This window comes from Coregonus clupeaformis, unplaced genomic scaffold (genome assembly GCF_020615455.1).
Source record: "Coregonus clupeaformis isolate EN_2021a unplaced genomic scaffold, ASM2061545v1 scaf0080, whole genome shotgun sequence".
In the NCBI taxonomy this organism is placed as follows: domain Eukaryota; kingdom Metazoa; phylum Chordata; class Actinopteri; order Salmoniformes; family Salmonidae; genus Coregonus; species Coregonus clupeaformis.
In genome coordinates, this window is record NW_025533535.1 from 174845 (window position 1) to 195003 (window position 20159).

At 47.1% G+C, this 20159-nt stretch overlaps 1 protein-coding gene across 1 annotated transcript; it reads left to right on the forward strand.

Annotated features, from left to right (window-relative positions):
* The first annotated feature begins 14402 nt into the window (after positions 1-14402).
* gpr142 (G protein-coupled receptor 142) lies at positions 14403-17719 on the forward strand. Its single transcript, XM_041900137.2, has 4 exons — positions 14403-14552; positions 16313-16470; positions 16803-17455; positions 17493-17719. Exons 1-4 carry the CDS (start codon positions 14408-14410, stop codon positions 17620-17622), a joined length of 1086 nt encoding a protein of 361 aa, XP_041756071.2. The 5' UTR covers positions 14403-14407; the 3' UTR covers positions 17623-17719.
* The last annotated feature ends 2440 nt before the right edge of the window (positions 17720-20159 follow it).

The following is a 20159-nucleotide window of genomic DNA, read 5'->3' on the forward strand; positions in this document are numbered from 1 at the left end:
TCCAAGTCCCAGGCAGCAAGACGAGTGCCCAGCACTGTCTGTTGTTTCAGGTGAACTGAAACTGCCAACCTTTGCATGAATAATTGAGAAGACTGAGTGGGGGAGAGGGGCTAATCTAAAGATAGAGGTTATTTCAGCTCAGCGTGGGACACAAGACACCAAATCCCCCTCAGATCTAGCCAAAACTGCTTATGCACATCAAATTGGCCAGTGTTACCTAGTGTTGATTTTTCAGTGTAACATTTCTTTAGCTGATTCAGGAGTTAAATTAACTATCTAAGAGTGATATTAACACTCAGCGGTCTAAAGGAACCCCAGTGTTGGTGTTAATAACCAATGTTGAGCAGACCTGGGCCAAAAAACGATTTTCTTTGCTATTGAAATACGGGTCTCAGAAAAACAAATAATATTTGAAAGTATTTTGAATACCTCTCAGAAAACCAAATAATACTTGAAGGTATTTGAATATATGCAAATTATTTGACAAAAAATATAATATTTACTCGATGGCTGCCAAATATTTAATGAAGAACCAAAAACTACAACAGTTAGTTGAATTAGTCTAAATATATGATCATAAGCACATGGTTTGGAGGGCTCTTAGATATGAATCTTAAACTTATAGCTAGAATTAAATAAATGATGAACATGGAATCACCTTAACATTAGAGTAGTCCACTTTTTGTCACGACTTCCGCCGAGGCTGCCTCCCCTCCTTGTTCGGCAGGTTTCGGCGTTACCGGCTTACTAGCTACTGCCGCTCCCATTCTCATCACTCCACTTGTCTTGTCTTGTCAATCACACACACCTGGTGCTCATCCCCTGTGGGATGTTCAACATTTCGGATATCTTTTTATAACCCAACCCTGATCTGTACTTCTCTACAACTTTGCCCCTGACATGTTTGGAGAGCTCCTTGGTCTTCATGGTGCCGCTTGCTTGGTGGTGCACCTTGCTTAGTGGTGTTGCAGACTCTGGGGCCTTTCAGAACAGGTGTATATATACATGTGACAGATCATGTTACTTTATTTAACTAATTATGTGACTTCTGAAGGTAATTGGTTGCACCAGATCTTATTTAGGGGCTTACATATGCACGCATCATTTTTCCGTTATTTATTTTCTAGAATTTTTTGAAACAAGTTATTTTTTCATTTCACTTCACAAATTTGGAAAAATGCCAAGGGGGTGGAATACTTTTGCAATGCACTGTATCCACACTATAAAATAATTGAATTATATAAAAAGCCATATGCAGGCATTTTTGTGTGTCTGCACTTTCCATTAACTTTGTGGCTTTTAATTAAAACCAATATCAATATCTGGACATGGATTTGTATGTAGCACAATACTTTTCTGTGGATAATTCTACCTCTTAAAGAAGATGTTGTAATACGGAGAGAATAACAGGTTTATTGACTGGCGATTGCTAGCTGGTTTAGTCATTGTCACTCTGTCATACTAGAGACAGAATAGAGAGCTGTGTTTCTCTCATGACTATAATTTTTCTCAGTGCTTGTCCTAAGATGAGCATCCCAAATGGCACCCTATGCACTACTTTTGACCAGAGCCCATAGCATTATGCACACACTAAGAAAGGAGGGTTCCTTTAAGGGTTCTTTGGGGAGGGTGATTTTTCTACGTGGAACCATAATGACTCAAAAAACACTGAGCCCTTCAATGGTTCTTTGCAGTTCAGAAAACATTTATTTCCACTTTTAGGGTTATTAGAATATTTAGGTGGGTGGTTATCGCACAGCTCTTTTTGTGCAACCATGAGTGAGAGTGTCATTCCAGCTAGTCTAATCTGTTGTGTTACGCAATTACATGTTAAATATGATGATGGCCAGTGACGGTATGGCCTTGTGCCTATTGAGAACTGTTGTCTACATCAGTTTTACATTTTCTCCTCAGGGACCCCCAGCTGTTCCAGAGGCAGCTCATTTGATTTAACTTGTCAATGAGCACAATAATAACACCTATGGAATTTTAACAATATAATATGGCTAACCTGAAGAAATAACCCTATATGGTTCTTCATATGGTTCTTTGTAGAACCTTTGAGATTGAGGAAGGTTCTTTATAGAATCATTATTGTGAATAAGAATTTGTTCTTAACTGACTTGCCTAGTTAAATAAAGGTTAAATTAAAAAAAAGGTTCTATAAGGAACCATTAAATAGGGTTGTATACAGCACCAAAAAGGGTTGTAACCATAGCGGAACCCTTTTTGGTGCTATATAGATAATAACCTTTTTTTAATAGTTATTTATAGAACCTTAGGAAAGGGTTCTATACTGAAAAAAATATAAACGCAACATGTAAAGTGTTGGTCCCATGTTTCATAAGATGAAATAAAAGATCCCCAAAATTTTCCATATGAATAAACAAGCTTATTTCTCTCAAATTTTGTGCACAAATTTGTTTACACCCCTGTTAGTGAGCATTTTTCCTTTGCCAAGATAATCCATCCACCTGACAGGTATGGCATATCAAGAAGCTGATTAAATAGCATGATCATTACACAGGTGCACGTTGTGCTGGGGACAATAAAAAGCCATTCTAAAATGTGCAGTTTTGTCACACAACACAATGCCACAGATGTCAAGTTTTGAGGGAGCATGCAATTGGCATGCTGACTGCAGGAATGTCCACCAGAGTTGTTGCCAGATGATTTAATGTTAATTTCTCTACCATAAGCCGCCTCCAACATTGTTTTAGAGAATTTTGCAGTACGTCCAACTGGCCTCACAACCGCAGACCACGTGTAACCACGCCAACCCAGGACCAACACATCTGGCATCTTCACCTTCGGGATCATCTGAGACCAGCCACCTGGACAGCTGATGAAACTGAGGAGTATTTCTGTCTATAATAAAGCCCTTTTGTGGGGAAAAAGTCATTCTGATTGGCTGGGCCTGGCTCCCCAGTGGGTGGGCCTTGCTCCCAAGTGGGTGGGCCTATGCCCTCCCAAGCCCACCCATGGCTGCGCCCCTGCCCAGTCATGTGAAATCCATAGATTAGGTCCTAAAGAATGTATTTCAATTGACTGATTTCCTTATATGAACTGTAACAGTAAAATCGTTGAAATTGTTGCATGTTGCATTTGTATTTTTGTTCAGTATATATAGCAGTGGTTCCCTAATTGCTATATACTGTAGCGGTCGGCAAGGGTGGTGCGGGGGTCCCCTGTGCCCCCCTAAGGAACTCAGTTCGGCTTTCAACTTACTCTTGAATGTTGTAATAGTAGAATGCACAAGGTGCAATTTCGAAATTGGGTAGTGCATCATCAGCTTTCCTCTTGTCATGTCAGTCATTGCATACCTTAGAAAGTTATTTATGTCTTGCCAAAAATGTCCAGATCAACTAGCCCATGTCAGCTAACGTTTTTTAGCTAGATTTTTTTGCTCATAGATTTTATAGTAATGTTCACGTCGCTCAAATATCACATGAATACACATTAAAACTGCAACATTTTCTCTCCGCCAACAAGAGGGGTGTGAACAGTTTGTGTCATGAACACTGCTTGTGCCCATAGAAATAGACGTAGTACACGCGTGCAGGCGGAGGGGTGCGGGATGTTCCCTAATGCTGGAAAGGGGCCCTGAGTGGGAAAAAAATATCACCAAAAAGGGATCCGCTATGGTTCCGAGCCAAAGAACGCATATTTGGCACTATGTAGAACCATTTGTTTTTAGTGTGTAGGGGAATAGGGTTACATTTGGGACACACTCCAGGACATTCTATCTCAGCAAGTGTGCTTGGGCCTCTTACATAAAATAACATGGTTGAAATATGAGTATGTTCTCATCTGTTCAACGGTGCAGGCTGTGAGGAGACCACCTATACGATTAAAGATATTTCAGAATAACGACAGACAGGGATTTAAGTACTCAGGGCACACCTCTGGAGAGAGCTAGAGACAGTGGCAATGCCTTGAGAGACAGAATTTATTTATGTCCCTCGATCAGACCGCTGCTGTCTCCATGCCAAGACTGGTGGAACGGAGCACGGCGGAGTGAGCGGACATTGTAATAAAGGATTCATTACAGCATATTTCACTGGTAGATTACAAGGGCTGGAAATGGATAAGGAGAGGAACACTGTTAAAACAGATAGATTTGTTCCAAAGACGGCACCGTCAGGCTTACAGGAAGGATTACCTGCCTGTGTTTTACGCGTAATGTAAATGTAAAGTCATGTTATCTAGTAGTGCCAAAGACAAGGGGAATTAGACCTTTCTCTAAAGCACAGCATAAATGGTCAAAGTCTTACATTCATTTAAAAAGATTTCTATGTAGTGGCTTACAGGTAGAATTGAGAGTGATTTTTTGTGTTAGACACAATGACCTTTCCGATATCAACATTATCGGAGACAACAAAATGCTGACCGTGTGGCTTTTTTTCTTCTTCATTAAAATGTCTAAACACACATCTCTGATCTGCAAAGCCACTTTGATGACATACTGTACTGGAATATAACTCCTTTACCATATAGCCTAGAGCAGAGATGAAAAAGACAAGAGAGTCAATATTACTGCCCTGCAGAGAGAGAGAGAGAGAGAGAGAGAGAGAGAGAGAGAGAGAGAGAGAGAGAGAGAGAGAGAGAGAGAGAGAGAGAGAGAGAGAGAGAGAGAGAGAGAGAGAGAGAGAGAGAGAGAGAGAGAGAGAGAGAGAGAGAGAGAGAGAACCCCCACTGATAAAGCACACCACAAATTATAAAGACAGGGAACCGATGATTATCACTGTTCCAACCGTTGAGCTGCTTTTTGAGCGTGAATTGTGTACTGCTAAGCAGGAATGCTGAATGCCGCAAAAGCAACCTATTCAGAGCCGATAGGCTACATTGACACTATGCTACAAGCTGTAAATCCTGCTACTGCCACACGTGTGTGTGTGTGTGTTTATTATGCAAAATAGCACACATAATGAAATAGCCCATACATACTGTTCCACTCTCTGCCATCTACAGTGAAATTGATAAAGTTTTGAGGTTTAGAGATGACTTAACCTTTTAAATGTAGCATCCCATCTCTAACAGGAGGCAAAAATCGTGTTTTGTCGGTACATTGCTATTTACTGTAATGAATGTTCTAACATCTCCATTGAGCATGCATGCATGTGTGTGTGTGTGTGTGTGTGTATTGAAGTCATATTCCAGATTATTATAAAAAAATATGTTTCTTAAATGTCCAATGCAGCCATTTTTATGGGGGGGCTGCATACACTCTAAAAAATGCTGGCTTACAAACAACCCAATAGGGCCGGGGGTGCTGTCAAATGAATCGCTTTTACATTGGCTGTAATTACACTTTAACAACTCCAGTTATGGTGATTGCCCTTGTAGCTTACCGCTGAGGAGGAGTGAGAGGATGGCTGACTGCATCCATAGAAAATAGATTTACTAGAACGGAAATTCCCATTGAAGTCAATGTTCTGTGATAGGTGGACCGGCGGTCATATGTATTGATGTCTATTTCTACGATTCCATCCAGAGGGAAACTGTAGCCAGACACGTTAGTAAGGGTCTTTAATACTAGAAGGGTAGAAGCACAGGCATTTGACGCCACCCGATTGCGCCAAGAATGGCTTTTTACGTCTACATTGGTTTTCACAGTGATCAACATTCAGTTCACTGGCCAAAAAACTAAGAGCGAACAAACATTGCCTGATAGCCTATGGGTGAGTAAATTGAATGATGCATTAGAGAGGCAGATAAAGAGCAAACAGGAAGGATGGCATCCAGGTAAAATGAGGGTAGATGGGGCGAGAGAGAAAGAGAGTGAGTGAATTGGGGAGAGAGAGAGAGGAAGAAGGAGAGAGGGGGTGAGAAGGGCAGTGAAAGAGGGGAATAGGGAGATAAAGAGAGCGAGAGAGAGAGAAACAGAGTGAGAGAGAAATGGAGAGAGAGAAACTGAATGAGGAGAGAGCGAGAGAGAGAGATAGTGAGAGAGTAATGGAGAGAGAAACTGAATGAGGTGAGAGAGAGAGAGAGAGAGAGAGAGAGAGAGCTTTAGAGTGAAACGATGACATCAGGGAGAGTAGTATAGCACCACTGATGGGGTCATTCCTGTCCATCTGGTGTTGTGAGCTCAGCTCAGTCTAATTGAGTCCAAAATCCATGGTCCCATTTTCAACTCACACACCATCATTAACACCGTTGAGAGAGAGATAGAGAGAGAAAGAGGGGGGTCAAAACTCCATGGCCTCAGTATGGCCTCACTCACCATCATTAACACAGTTTCCCTCTGGAAAACATCCTTAATCACTCGTCACTGAGTCTTTACCTGGTCATCACCATCACAGATCAAATCAAATTGTATTGGTCGAGTACACATACAGTGAGTGTACAAAAACATTAAGGACACCTTCCTAATATTGAGTTGCACCCCCCTCAGAACAGCCTTTTTTCTTTTTTCTTTTTTTTTGGGGGGAGGGGAATGGATCAGCTTAATATTGCAGATAGATTGTATCTTCTATCAATGTAATTGTCTGCATCACTTCCAATCCCCCATGTTTTATTTTATTTTTATTTTTATATATATATACTCCCCTTTATTACTTTTCAACCCCACCATCCTTTCCCTACTTGGAGTAAATTAGTGAACAACAATGCCCAGGTCTCTACTTCCGGTCTATACTTACTATCTACACCTTATGGACAGAGTTAATTTTACAATAATTATATTATATATTTTTTATTTTATTTTATTTTTTATTGCTCCTGAACTTCTTCTACTCTCAACCTCTCCAATCATTTTCATGATGTCCATCCGGTTTGCTTCTATATGCCATATCTTTCTAACTGTGCTCTTTCCCAAAAGCTCCCAACATACAACCTATATACTTATTATGGACACAGTATGCTTACATTATTAGCTATCTTTGTTATTATTTGTTGTTATTTGTTATTAGTCCCATCCTTCAACTCTATTCAATACCTCCCATCTATCTCTTAACACCATCCATATAGGATTTCTATTTGCCATATATATTTCAACTGTACTGTGATGTTTTACAAAAGTTCTGAACCTTTCTATTCTCATTGCTTCTACAGATTGTGAATTAAAAATAAACATTTTTGCTAAAAGTACCAACAGTGCATTTATTTTTAACAAAAAGTTAAAATTAAACAACAACAAAAAAAGTGTTGAGAAAAAAAGAGCAGAAGTAAAATAAAATAACAGTAGGGAGGCTATATATACAGGAGGGTGCCGGTGCAGAGTCAATGTGCGGGGGCACCGGCTAGTTGAGGTAGTTGAAGTAATATGTACATGTGGGCAGAGTTAAAGTGACTATGCATAAATAATTAACAAAGTAGCAGCAGCGTAAAAGGATGGGGTGGGGGGGCAGTGCAAATAGTCTGGGTAGCCATGATTAGCTGTTCAGGAGTCTTATGGCTTGGGGGTAGAAGCTGTTGAGAAGTCTTTTGGACCTAGACTTGGCACTCCGGTACCGCTTGCCGTGCGGTAGCAGAGAGAACAGTCTATGACTAGGGTGGCTGGAGTCTTTGACAATTTTGAGGGCTTTCCTCTGACACCGCCTGGTATAGAGGTCCTGGATGGCAGGAAGCTTAGCCCCAGTGATGTACTGGGCCGTACACACGACCCTCTGTAGTGCCTTGCGGTCGGAGGCCAAGCAGTTGCCATACCAGGCGGTGATGCAACCAGTCAGGATGCTCTCGATGGTGCAGCTGTAGAATTTTTTGAGGATCTGAGGACCCATGCCAAATCTTTTCAGTCTCCTGAGGGGGAATATGCTTTGTCGTGCCCTCTTCACGACTGTCTTGGTGTGTTTGGACCATGATAGTTCGTTGGTGATGTGGACACCAAGGAACTTGAAGCTCTCAACCTGTTCCACTACAGCCCCGTCGATGAGAATGGGGGCGTGCTCAGTCCTCTTATTTTTCCTGTAGTCCACAATCATCTCCTTTGTCTTGGTCACGTTGAGGGAGAGGTTGTTGTCCTGGCACCACACGGCCAGGTCTCTGACCTCCTCCCTATAGGCTGTCTCATTGTTGTCGGTGATCAGGCCTACCACTGTTGTGTGGTCGGCAAACTTAATGATGGTGTTGGAGTCGTGCCTGGCCATGCAGTCATGGGTGAACAGGGAGTACAGGAGGGGACTGAGCACGCACCCCTGAGGGGCCCCCGTGTTGAGGATCAGTGTGGCAGATGTGTTGTTACCTACCCTTACCACTTGGGGGCGGCCTGTCAGGATGTCCAGGATCCAGTTGCAGAGGGAGGTGTTTAGTCCCAGGAGCCTTAGCTTAGTGATGAGCTTTGAGGGCACTATGGTGTTGAATGCTGAGCTGTAGTCAATGAATAGCATTCTCACGTAGGTGTTCCTCTTGTCCAGGTGGGAAAGGGCAGTGTGGAGTGCAATAGAGATTGCATCATCTGTGGATCTGTTGGGGCGGTATGCAAATTGGAGTGGGTCTAGGGTTTCTGGGATAATGCTGTTGATGTGAGCCATGACCAGCCTTTCGAAGCACTTCATGGCTACAGACGTCAGTGCTACGGGTCGGTAGTCATTTAGGCAGGTTGTCTTAGAGTCCTTGGGCACGGGGACTATGGTGGTCTGCTTGAAACATGTTGGTATTACAGACTCAGTCAGGGACATGTTGAAAATGTCAGTGAAGACACTTGCCAGTTGGTCAGCACATGCTCGGAGTACACGTCCTGGTAATCCGTCTGGCCCTGCGGCCTTGTGAATGATGACCTGCTTAAAAGTCTTACTCACATCGGCTACGGAGAGCGTGATCACATAGTCATCCGGAACAGCTGGTGCTCTCATGCATGCTTCAGTGTTGCTTGCCTCGAAGCGAGCATAGAAGTGGTTTAGCTCGTCTCGAAGTCTTGTGTCACTGGGCAGCTCGCGGCTGTGCTTCCCTTTGTAGTCAGTAATAGTTTTCAAGCCCTGCCACATCCGACGAGCGTCAGAGCAAGTGTAGTACGATTCAATCTTAGTGTGGTCTTCACGGATGAATCCCGGTTTCAACTGTATCGGGCAGATGGCAGACAGCGTGTATGGCATCATGTGGGCGAGCGGTTTGCTGATGTCAACGTTGTGAACAGAGTGTCCCATGGTGGCGGTGGGATTATTGTATGGGCTGGCATAAGCCATGGACAGTGACCAAAATTGCATTTTATCGATGGCAATTGGAATGCACAGAGATACCGTGACGAGATTGTGATGAGGTGTGAATGACGGAGTCAGGTGCAGGAGGTAAAACACCGAAATCCAGAGTTTATTCAGTGTACATAAATAAAGCGCAGCAAGCGTCAAAACGAAACTAGCACAAGGGAAAAATCCACCTTGGCTACATACAAGGAAAGAGTAGCTCAACCGAGCTACTCACTCTCACAATGAACAATCACTCACAAAGGACAAGGGGGCAGAGGGAACACTTATACACAGACTAATGAGGGAATGAGTACCAGGTGTGTGGGATTGACAAGACAAGACAAGACAAATGGAGTGATGATAAATGGAGTGGTAGTGGCTAGTAAGCCGGTGACGACGAACGTCGAAACCTGCCCGAGCAAGGAGGAGGGGCAGCCTTGGCTGAATTCGTGACAGTACCCCCCCCCCCACTTGACGCGCAGCTCCAGCAGCGCGCCGACACCGGCCTCGGGTGTCGACGATGGAAGTCCCTCAACAGAGAGGGATCGAGGATACCCCTACCAGGACCCAGCACTGTTCCTCCGGACCGTACCCTTCCCACTCCACGAGGTACTGAAGGCCCCCCACCCAGCGCCTCGAATCCAGTATGGAACGGACAGAGTACGCCAGTGCCCCCTCGATGTCCAAAGGAGGTGGAGGGACCTCCCGCACCTCAGACTCCTAGAGCGGACCAGCCACCACCGGCCTGAGGAGAGACACATGAAACAAGGGGTTAATACGGTAATCAGGGGGGAGTAATAACCTATATGTGACCTCGTTGGTTCTCCTCAGGACTTTGAACGGCCCTACAAACCGCGGGCTCAGCTTCCAGCAGGGCAGGCGGAGGGGCAGATTCCAGGTCGAGAGCCAGACCCGATCCCCCGGTACAAAGACGGGGGCCTCACTGCGGTGGCGGTCAGCGTTGGCCTTCTGACGACTCACAGCGCCTTGGAGGTGAACATGGGCAGCGATCCGAGTCTCCTCCGCACGCCAAAACCACTCATCCACCACAGGAGCTTCGGGTTGGCTCTGGTGCCACGGTGCCAGAACCGGTTGATAACCTAAAACACACTGAAATGGCGTTAGGTTTGTAGAGGAGTGGCAGAGAGAGTTCTGGCCATATTCTGCCTGTGGCAGGAACACCGACCACTCCCCCGGCCGGTCCTGGCAATAGGACCTCAGGAACCTACCCACATCCTGATTTACCCATTCCACCTGCCCATTACTCTCAGGGTGGAACCCAGAGGTCAGGCTGACCGAGACTCCCAGACGTTCCACGAACACCTTCCAGACTTTTGACGTGAACTGGGGACCTCGGTCAGACACTATATCCTCTGGTACCCCGTAGTACCGGAAGACGTGTGTAAACAGGGCCTCCGCAGTTTGCAGAGCCGTGCGGAGACCGGGCAAAGGAAGGAGGCGGCAGGCCTTTGAAAAGCGGTCCACAACGACCAGGATGGTGGTGTTCCCTTGAGAGAGAGGCAGATCAGTGAAAAAATCGACACTCAAATGAGACCATGGTCGTTGTGGAACTGGTAAAGGTTTTAACTTACCCGCTGGGAGGTGCTTAGGTGCCTTACTCTGGGTGCACACTGAGCAGGAGGAAACATACACCCTCACGTCCTTAGCCAAGGTAGGCCACCAGTACTTTTCGGTCAGGCAGCGCACCGTACGACCGATACCTGGGTGACCAGATGAGGGTGACGTGTGTGCCCAGTAGATCAGACGATCACGGATAAGCGCAGGCACGTACTGCAGCCCAGCTGGACACTGCGGTTGAGATGGATCTGTGCGTAATGCCTGCGCTATATCCGCGTCCATCGCCCATACTACCGGCGCCACAATTCATGAGTCTGGCAGTATGGGGGTATTGTCTCTGGGCCTCTCCTCTGTATCATACAGCCGGGACAGTGTGTCTGCCTTCACGTTCTTCGTACCCGGAATGTATGACAGTGTGAAATCAAACCGGGTGAAGAAATGGGCCCACCTGGCCTGGCAAGGGTTCAGCCTCCTGGCAGCCCGGATGTACTCCAGGTTACGGTGGTCCGTCCAGACGAGGAATGGGTGTTTCGCCCCCTCGAGCCAATGTCTCCACACGGTCAGAGCTCGGACAACAGCCAACAGCTCCCGATCACCAACGCCGTAGTTCTGCTCTGCCGGGCTGAGCTTCTTTGAGAAGAACGCACAGGGGCGGAGCTTGGGTGGCGTGCCCGAGCGTTGAGACAGGACTGCTCCCATCACAACCTCGGACGCATCCACCTCCACTACGAACGGTAGTGATGGATCGGGGTGGGCCAGTACCGGGGCCGAGGTGAACAGTTCCCTCAGGTTACTGAAGGCCCTGTCAGCCTCAGTAGACCAGCGGAGCCGGGACCGCCCACCCTTCAACAGAGATGTAACGGGGGCTGCAACCTTGCCAAAGCCCCGGATAAACCTCCGATAATAGTTGGCGAAGCCAAGGAAGCGCTGCACCTCCTTTACCGTGGTTGGAGTCGGCCAATTACGCACGGCTGCAATGCGGTCGCTCTCCATCTCCACACCTGTGGTAGAAATGTGGTATCTGAGGAAGGAGACGAACTGCTGGAAAAACATACACTTTTCTGCCTTAGCATAAAGTTCATTTTCCAACAGTCGGGCCAGTACTTTGCGAACCAGGGACACATGCTCGGTGCGCGTAGCGGAATACACCAAGATGTCATCGATGTAGACCACTACACCGCGACCAAGCATGTCACGAAACACCTAGTTCACAAAGGACTGGAAGACAGAGGGATCATTCATCAAACCATAGGGCATCACCAGGTATTCATAATGCCCCGTGGTTGTGCTGAATCCTGTCTTCCACTCATCTCCCTCTCGGATACGTACCAGGTTGTATGCACTCCTGAGATCTATTTTAGTGAAGAAGCGCGCTCCATGCAATGACTCAACCACTGACGGAATGAGGGGGAGAGGATAACTAAATCTAATCGTCTCCTTGTTCAATGGTCGATAGTCAATGCACGGGCACAGAGCGCCGTCTTTCTTCTTCACAAAAAAGAAACCAGAGGAGGCGGGTGAAGTGGAGGGACGTACAGTATGTACCCCTGGCGCGGGGACTCGGTGACGTATGTCTCCATAGCCTCCGTCTCCGCCTGCGACAGGGGATACACATGACTCCTGGGGGGTACAGCGTCTACCCAAAGGTTTATTGCGCAATGAGGTGTCAATTTAGTTGCTTTATTCTTGGAGAAAACTTGTGCCAGATCATGGTATTCGGGGGGAATGCGCACGGTGGAGGCACCGTCTGGACTTTCCACCGTGGTTGCACCAAAGGAAACACCCAGACACCTACCCTGACACTCTCGCGACCACCCCGTGAGAACCCTCTGCGGCCATGAGAAAGTGGGGTTGTGGAGTGCTAGCCACGGAATACCTAACACCACAGGGAAAACAGGAGACTCAATGATGGAAAAAGTGACCTGCTCACAATGCGTCTCCTGTGTGATCATGGTGACTGGTACCGTGACTTCCTTTATCTACCCGGACCCTAATGGTCGACTATCAAGTGCTTTGATGGGGCGTGGAATGGATAGGGGAACTAATGAAATGCCCTGGTGGCGTGCGAAAGTTTTATCCATAAAGTTCCCAGCTGCGTCTGAATCTACTAGCGCCTTACACTTGGGAACTCTCATGTAATCAGGGAAGTATATGGGTATGGTACAGTGCGTAGCAGAGGGCTCTGAACAAGTGTGGGTGCTAAATACCTGGGGTGATGCGAGAGTGCCCTGCCGGCCGCCTCCTGACCCAAAAGAGCGCTGACGACAACATGTGGTGGAATGTCCCTTCGTGCCATCCGATTGGCACTGGCGCTATCGTGAGCTCCATGAGCTCTGGATCCACGGGAACGGGCAGACCTCCTCCAGGACGTCCTCTGGTTGCCAGCAGGTTATCCAGATGAATGGCCATGTCCACCAGTTCGGTAAAAGACAAACTGGTGTTACGGCAGGCTAGCTCCCGTCGGACGTCCTCCTGTAGATGGCACCGAAACTGGTTGATCAGGGCCCGCTCGTTCCACCCGGATCCTGCTGCCAGAATCCGGAACTCCTGTACTGTCCTCGTCCCCTTCCTCAAGTGGACCAACTGCTGACCCGCCTCTCGACCCTCGGGCATGTGATCGAAAACCGCCCGAAATAGGCGGGCGAACTCCTTGTAGTCGTCCAACGCGGCTCCTCCTCCTTCTCTCCAAACCGGGTTGGCCCACTCCAGGGCTTGCCCCGAGAGGCAGGAAATGAGGACGGACACCTGCTCTCGATCTGATGGCGCCAGCCCATCGAACGCCCGTGGTCGAGATATCTGGATCCCTCCGGGTGCTGTGATGTAGGAGCTACTCACTCTCACAATGAACAATCACTCACAAAGGACAAGGGGGCAGAGGGAACAGATATACACAGACTAATGAGGGAATGAGTACCAGGTGTGTGTGATTGACAAGACAAGACAAGACAAGACAAATGGAGTTATATTAATGGAACGGTAGTGGCTAGTAAGCCGGTGACGACGAACGCCGAAACCTGCCCGAGCAAGGAGGAGGGGCAGCCTCAGCTGAATTCGTGACAGAGATCCTGAGGCCCATTGTCGTGCCATTCATCCGCCGCCATCACCTCATGTTTCAGCATGATAATTCATGGCCCCATGTGCAAGGATCTGTACACAATTCCTGGAAGCTGAAAATGTCTCAGTTCTTCCAAGGCCTGCATACTCACCAGACATGTCACCACCCATTGAGCATGTTTGGGATGCTCTGGATCGACGTGTACGACAGCGTTTTCCAGTTCCCGCCAATATCCAGCAACTTCGCAGATGCATATCTGTATTCCCAGTCATGTGAAATCCATAGATTATGGCCTAATAGATGTATTTCAATTGACTGATTTCCTTATATGAACTGTAACTCAGTAAAATCGTTGAAATTGTTGCATGTTGCGTTTATATTTTTGTTCAGTGTAGTTTTATAGTTATTTTATAGTTTATGGTTATTTTATAGTTATAGTTACAGTATATCCCCCCAACTTTCCTTCCCTCCCTCCCTCCCTCCCTCCCTCCCTCCCTCCCTCCCTCCCTCCCTCCCTCCCTCCCCTCTCTCTCTCCATCCCTCCCTCCCTCCCTCCATCTCTTTCTCTCTCCATCTCCCTCCCTCTCTCCCCATCTCCCACCCTCCCTTCAAATCTTACCCTCTCTCTTCCAGGAGAACGACCAAGGTCATGTTTGACTGGCCCAACATCACAGTGCCCAGCTATTCAGAGCAGGGCCTGAAACCAGGAGGTGAGGAGCTGCAGAGGTCTACATGTGTCCTGGGCTTCTTCCCTGTCATCTATTATAGCGCCCTCCTCTGTGTGGGAGTACCAGGTACACACACGAATACACACACACATGCAGGCACACACGCACACACTGTCCCTTCTCCAAAATGAACACTCCAACGTTCCTGAGCAACAAGACAAAACAACAATCACATTAATGGATTGCGTTCAGTTCATGTAAGCTGTGTTGTCATTGTCGGTGTTGTTGTGGGGCTACAACATCGACAGACGTGCCGATCACGGTGATGTGGTATTGATCCAACATAGGCAGGGATGGTTGTAGGGAGGGAGGGGAAGCAGGAGACTAGGGGGGTCATCTGAGATCAGCCGCCTGTATTCCCTCACTCTGAATCCTCCAGATGACCTTTTGGAACTAATTGCTCCCAGTGGGGATTGAGAGGTATATGAGTTGGAGCGGAGGGCTGAAGACAGAATGGGCACCAATTGTTTCTAGTGGGAATATCCTGTTGTTGACTAGTCGCCGAAAAGAAACCCAGACTATGATAGCTGATTGTATAGAAATACAGCTGAAATCTATGCAGCTACTGTATGTCACACTACTGGAAGAAAATAAAAACATACACACACACACACACACACACACACAGACACACTGTTACGGCAGTCAGGGTATAAAAAAACAGGGACTCTTGGAAAGACTATGTGCTTGCTAAGAACAAATATCTCCCTCCTCCATAGAATATCTACCGTAATGCTGCCACGAGCCAAGTACACTATATATACAAAAGTATGTGGACACCCCTTCAAATTAGTGGATTCGACTATTTCAGCCACACCCGTTGCTGATAGGTGTATAAAATCGAGCACACAGCCATGAAATCTCCAAAGACAAACATTGGCAGTAGAATGGCCTTACTGAAGAGCTCAGTGACTTTCAATGTGGCACCGTCATAGGATACCACCTTTCCAACAAGTCAATTCGTCAAATTTCTGCCCTGCAAGAGCTGCCCCGGTCAATTGTAAGTGCTGTTATTGTGAAGTGGAAACATCTAGGAGCAACAATGGCTCAGCCGCGAAGTGGTAGGCCACACAAGCTCACAGAACTGGACCGTCAAGTGCTGAAGCGCGTAGTGTGTAAAAATAATCTGCCCTCGGTTGCAACACTCACTACCGAGGTCCAAACTGCCTCTGGAAGTAACATCAGCACAATAACTGTTCGTCAGGGTTTCCATGGCCAAGCAGCCGCACACAAGCCTAAGATCACCATGCGTAATGCCAAGCGTTGGATGGAGTGGAGTAAAGCTCGCCGCCTTTGGACTGGGGCTGTTTTTCATGGTTCGGGCTAGGCCTCTTAGTTCCAGTGAAGGGAAATCTTAACGCTACAGCATACAATGACATTCTAGACGATTCTGTGCTTCCAACTTTGTGGCAACAGTTTGGGGAAGACCCTTTCCTGTTTCTGAATGACAATGCCCCCGTTCACAAAGCAAGGTCTATACAGAAATGGTTTGTCGAGATCAGTGTGGAAGAGCTTGACTGGCCTATTCTTAAATTCTATTCCTTACTAGATTTGTGTGTATTGGGTATATGTTGTGAAATTGTTAGATATTACTTGTTAGATATTACTGCACTGTCGGAGCTAGAAGCACAAGCATTTCGCTACACCCGCAATAACATCTGCTAAACACGTGTATGTGACAAATAGAATTTGATTTGATTTTAATCCCTCTCCCTCCCCTCTCTCCCTCTCCTTCTCCACCCTGCCCTCTCTCTCTCCCCCACTCCCTCCCTGCCTCCCTACTCCCTCCCTGCCTCTCTCCACTCGCTCCCCCTTCAATCTATCAGTAAACATACTTACTGCGGTGGCTCTATCCCGGCTGGCAGCCCGTACTAAGAAGGCGCTGTATGTGTACCTGCTGGCTCTGACCGGCTCTGACATCCTCTCCCAGCTCTTCATCATCTTTGTGGGCTTTCTGCTAGAAACAGCTGTGTTCCACCGTGAAGTAGGTACAGTAGTACAGTGGATAAGAAGGTGGATGCGTAGCTAATAGATTACCAGTACAAATCCTGGGCATGGCACTGAAAAAAATAACAATTGGGAACAATTGAGTTGAGAAATTAGCAAAGGATAACATTTTATTGTTTGCTGTATGGAATGGACGATAAAGGTGTAGTGATCTGTTTTGGGAGAAAGTTTGAATTCTAATCAACCTGCCTACTTGTTGTTTGAAGTACAGTAGATCAACATTGTCCCTGTGCTGCTCATGTGAATTTCCTTTCTCTTTGTCCTGACTTCTCACATAAAACGTAGCTTTTGTGTTTAATTGTATTCTAGGTCCCCACCCTCCTGCTGCGCTCGGTTAGCATGGCGGAGTTTGCTGCCAACCACGCCTCCATCTGGGCCACCGTACCTCTAACCGTGGACCGCTACGTGGCGCTGTGCCACCCGCTCCTCCACCGCCAGATCAGCTACCCGGCACGGGCGCGGCGGATCATCGCCGTCGTCTTTTTCTTGGCGCTGTTGTCAGGCGTACCGTTCTTCTGGTGGTCTGACATGTGGCGTGTCGCCCGCCCGCCCACCTCCCTGGACTCCGCCCTCATATGGACGCACGTGACGATAATCTACTTCCTGCCGTGTAGCATCTTCCTGGTTCTGAACTTGCTGATCATTCACCGGCTGCGGGCGCGGCAGAGACAGGTCCCGTGCCAGGAGGAGCGTGGTGGTGGTGGGGCCCGGTTGGCCCCGCGGCGGCGTCTGGGTAAGAGCACCGCCATGCTGCTCGTCATCACCTCTGCGTTCGCCATTCTCTGGGCCCCCAGGACTATAGTGGTCATCTATCATCTATATGTGTCATCAGTCCACAAGGACTGGCGGGTCCACCTGGCCTATGATCTGTCTAACATGCTGGCCATGCTCAACACTGCGGTCAACTTCTTCCTCTACTGTTTCGTCAGTAAGCCATTCAGAGCGGCCGTGAGGGATGTTCTATTGCTAAGGGGGGGGTCCATTGTACCACCGAAGGACCCTCCACCATCAGCAGGCCCCCGCCAACGCCTCTACGTCCTCGCTGTCTAGCAGGACAGATAAACACTCGCACCGAGACTCTACCAACCCCACCCCCCTATCACCCCGCAGGGCTAACAAGACTATGTGACCCTGACCTTGACCCTTAATCCTGAGATGAGACCCCCTTAATTGAGACCAACCCCCTCGTCCACCCCATCTCTCCATCCCCTCGTCCACCCCATCTGTCAATCCCCTCGTCCACCCCATCTCTCAACCCCCTCGTCCACCCCATCTCTCCATCCCCTCGTCCACCCCATCTCTCCATCCCCTCGTCCACCCCATCTGTCAATCCCCTCGTCCACCCCATCTCTCAACCCCCTCATCCACCCCATCTCTCAACCCCCTCATCCACCCCATCTCTCCATCCCCTCGTCCACCCCATCTCCAACCCCCTCGTCCACCCCATCTCTCCATCCCCTCATCCACCCCATCTCTCCAGCCCCTCATCCACCCCATCTCTCCATCCCATGGATGATGTGACTATGACCTTGACCATGACCATGGGACCTCCCTAATTGAGACAAACCCCATACCCTCTTCCCTCCATCGCCTCTTCCATTCCTCTATCCATCCCCCCAACACCCCATCCCACGGACCATGTGACCTTGAAGGTTAGATCCCCCCTAATTGAGACCAAACCCTCCCCTCACCCCATGCCTCCATCCCTCTATCCCCTCATCCCACAGACCATGTGACCTTGACCCTGAGACACCAGATCAACCCCCTTTACCCATCCTCTCATTGCCCCAACTCTCTATCCCTCAATCCCACCATCCATCCCCCCATCCCACGGTCCCCCTAAGCACTTATGACCTCTGAACCACAGAGAACCACAGAGAACCGCAGAGTGCATTCCAGCCATGTTCCGTGGACAGCTGCCAATCACCCTCTGAGCTGAACATTCTCAAAGGGCCTTTTACTGAACTGTTGTTGGACTCAAAACAAGCAGAATGTTTTCTGATTAAACGTGTTATTTATTATGTTATTATGTCCAGCGGGAATCAGATTAAAATGACACACAAAGTATTTATTTTTCCTTAGGGGAACATTTGGCTTGTGACATTACGAGCACTTGGCCTGACTTTATGTTACTTTCCATATATGGTAGCTAGTCACAATTATGTAACATGCATTTGTTTATATTGCAAAAAAAATTTGAAAAAATAATGACATATGGACATTGTTTGGTCTTGGTGGCTGCAGGTGAACATAGTGCTTTAGTTAGCACATAGAGAGAAGAGACTGTGAAAAGAGATGATGCTTTCATCATGTGCATGCTACTTCATGTGAATGGTTCATCTATCTATTTACACATTGAGCATAGCCTCATTTCCTCTCAGTTCTCTACAGGGGGACAGTTTAGTTCTCTGTGAATCACTTTACAATAGAAGGAAATTCAAAATTCTCTTCCATAACGGAACATAAGTTAAATAATAGTAAGACATTATTTTCATACAGTGCATTATTCTTTACTATGGAGAGAACACTCCACATGCCTATTTGCCCAAATGATAGTGTGACAGGCTTGCTGAGCAGCACAACCGAACCAATCAAGCAAACAAATAGCATTAAGTACTTCATTTCAACACTGAGAGCGAGGAGCAAACCACAGCTGTGGTTATTTTTCATGAAAACGCAACTGGATGGAGGTTTAAATGAATGCTTGCTGTAAGTGACTGCCTAAAAGCCGCAGCAGGGGAAGAAGACCCTGTTCTACAAACACACTCCCCCTGTGGGCTTCAGCTCAGCTAGCTAAACAAATCTAACATCAGACTGACGGACGGCACACAGAAAGTACATTTCCATCTGCTCCTGTGCAAGCCCCTAGAAACATCAATAAGACAATATGGACAAATTCAAATGACAATTTTTCATCAATAAGGCACGAGAACCTGTGTTTTATTGTAAATAGCACACGGGTAAGGGGTCCTCTGGAAACATCCACACTTACTGAGTATTTGTGTGGAGCTGAGCGTTCTACCCTGCGCCATATCTCTTCTCTATACATGGTTCTAACTAATGATTGCATTAATCAACACTTGGCAAGTGCAATCTGTTGGTGTATTGCTTTTTAATGCAATTAGTTCATTAAGCCCCAAGAGTTGATGAACCATGTTTAGACTTTGATCTTGAAATAAGCTCAGGCTCATCAATAAGTCCTCAGTGAAAGGCTTTTAAATAAGGATGTACTTTTCTGTCCTCATAGCCATTGCATAATTGGCTTGAGAAGACGTTTCATCTACATACTATAGTTAATCTGTTTGCACTGGTAGGAACAGACAGTAAGAGAGAACAATATGTTTTTGTTGATTACATCTTTTGTGTTCCTTTATGGCTGAATTGGTAGAGGATGGTGCTTGTAACAGGCGGGGTAGTGGGTTCGATTCCCATAACCACCCATACGTGAAATGTATGCACACATGGCTGTATGTCGCTTTGGATAAAAGTGTCTGCTAAATGGCATATATTTTGTCTTATTGAGATTAAGCTAATTGCCTACTATATAATACATTTTAACCACAGGAGGTTGGTGGCACCTTAATTGGGGAGGATAGTCCTCCCCTCAGCAGCCTCCACTGATTTTAAATAATGTACATGTGAAAGCACACTAAAATCCTTCTTGCC

Bases quoted from the DNA above. Each gene is read 5' to 3' on its own strand.
- gpr142 (XM_041900137.2), top strand. From the start codon at position 14,408: ATGTTTGACTGGCCCAACATCACAGTGCCCAGCTATTCAGAGCAGGGC. The intron at 14,553-16,312 runs GTACACACACGA...TCAATCTATCAG, and splicing joins CCTCTGTGTGGGAGTACCAG to TAAACATACTTACTGCGGTG. The intron at 16,471-16,802 runs GTAGGTACAGTA...ATTGTATTCTAG, and splicing joins CAGCTGTGTTCCACCGTGAA to GTCCCCACCCTCCTGCTGCG.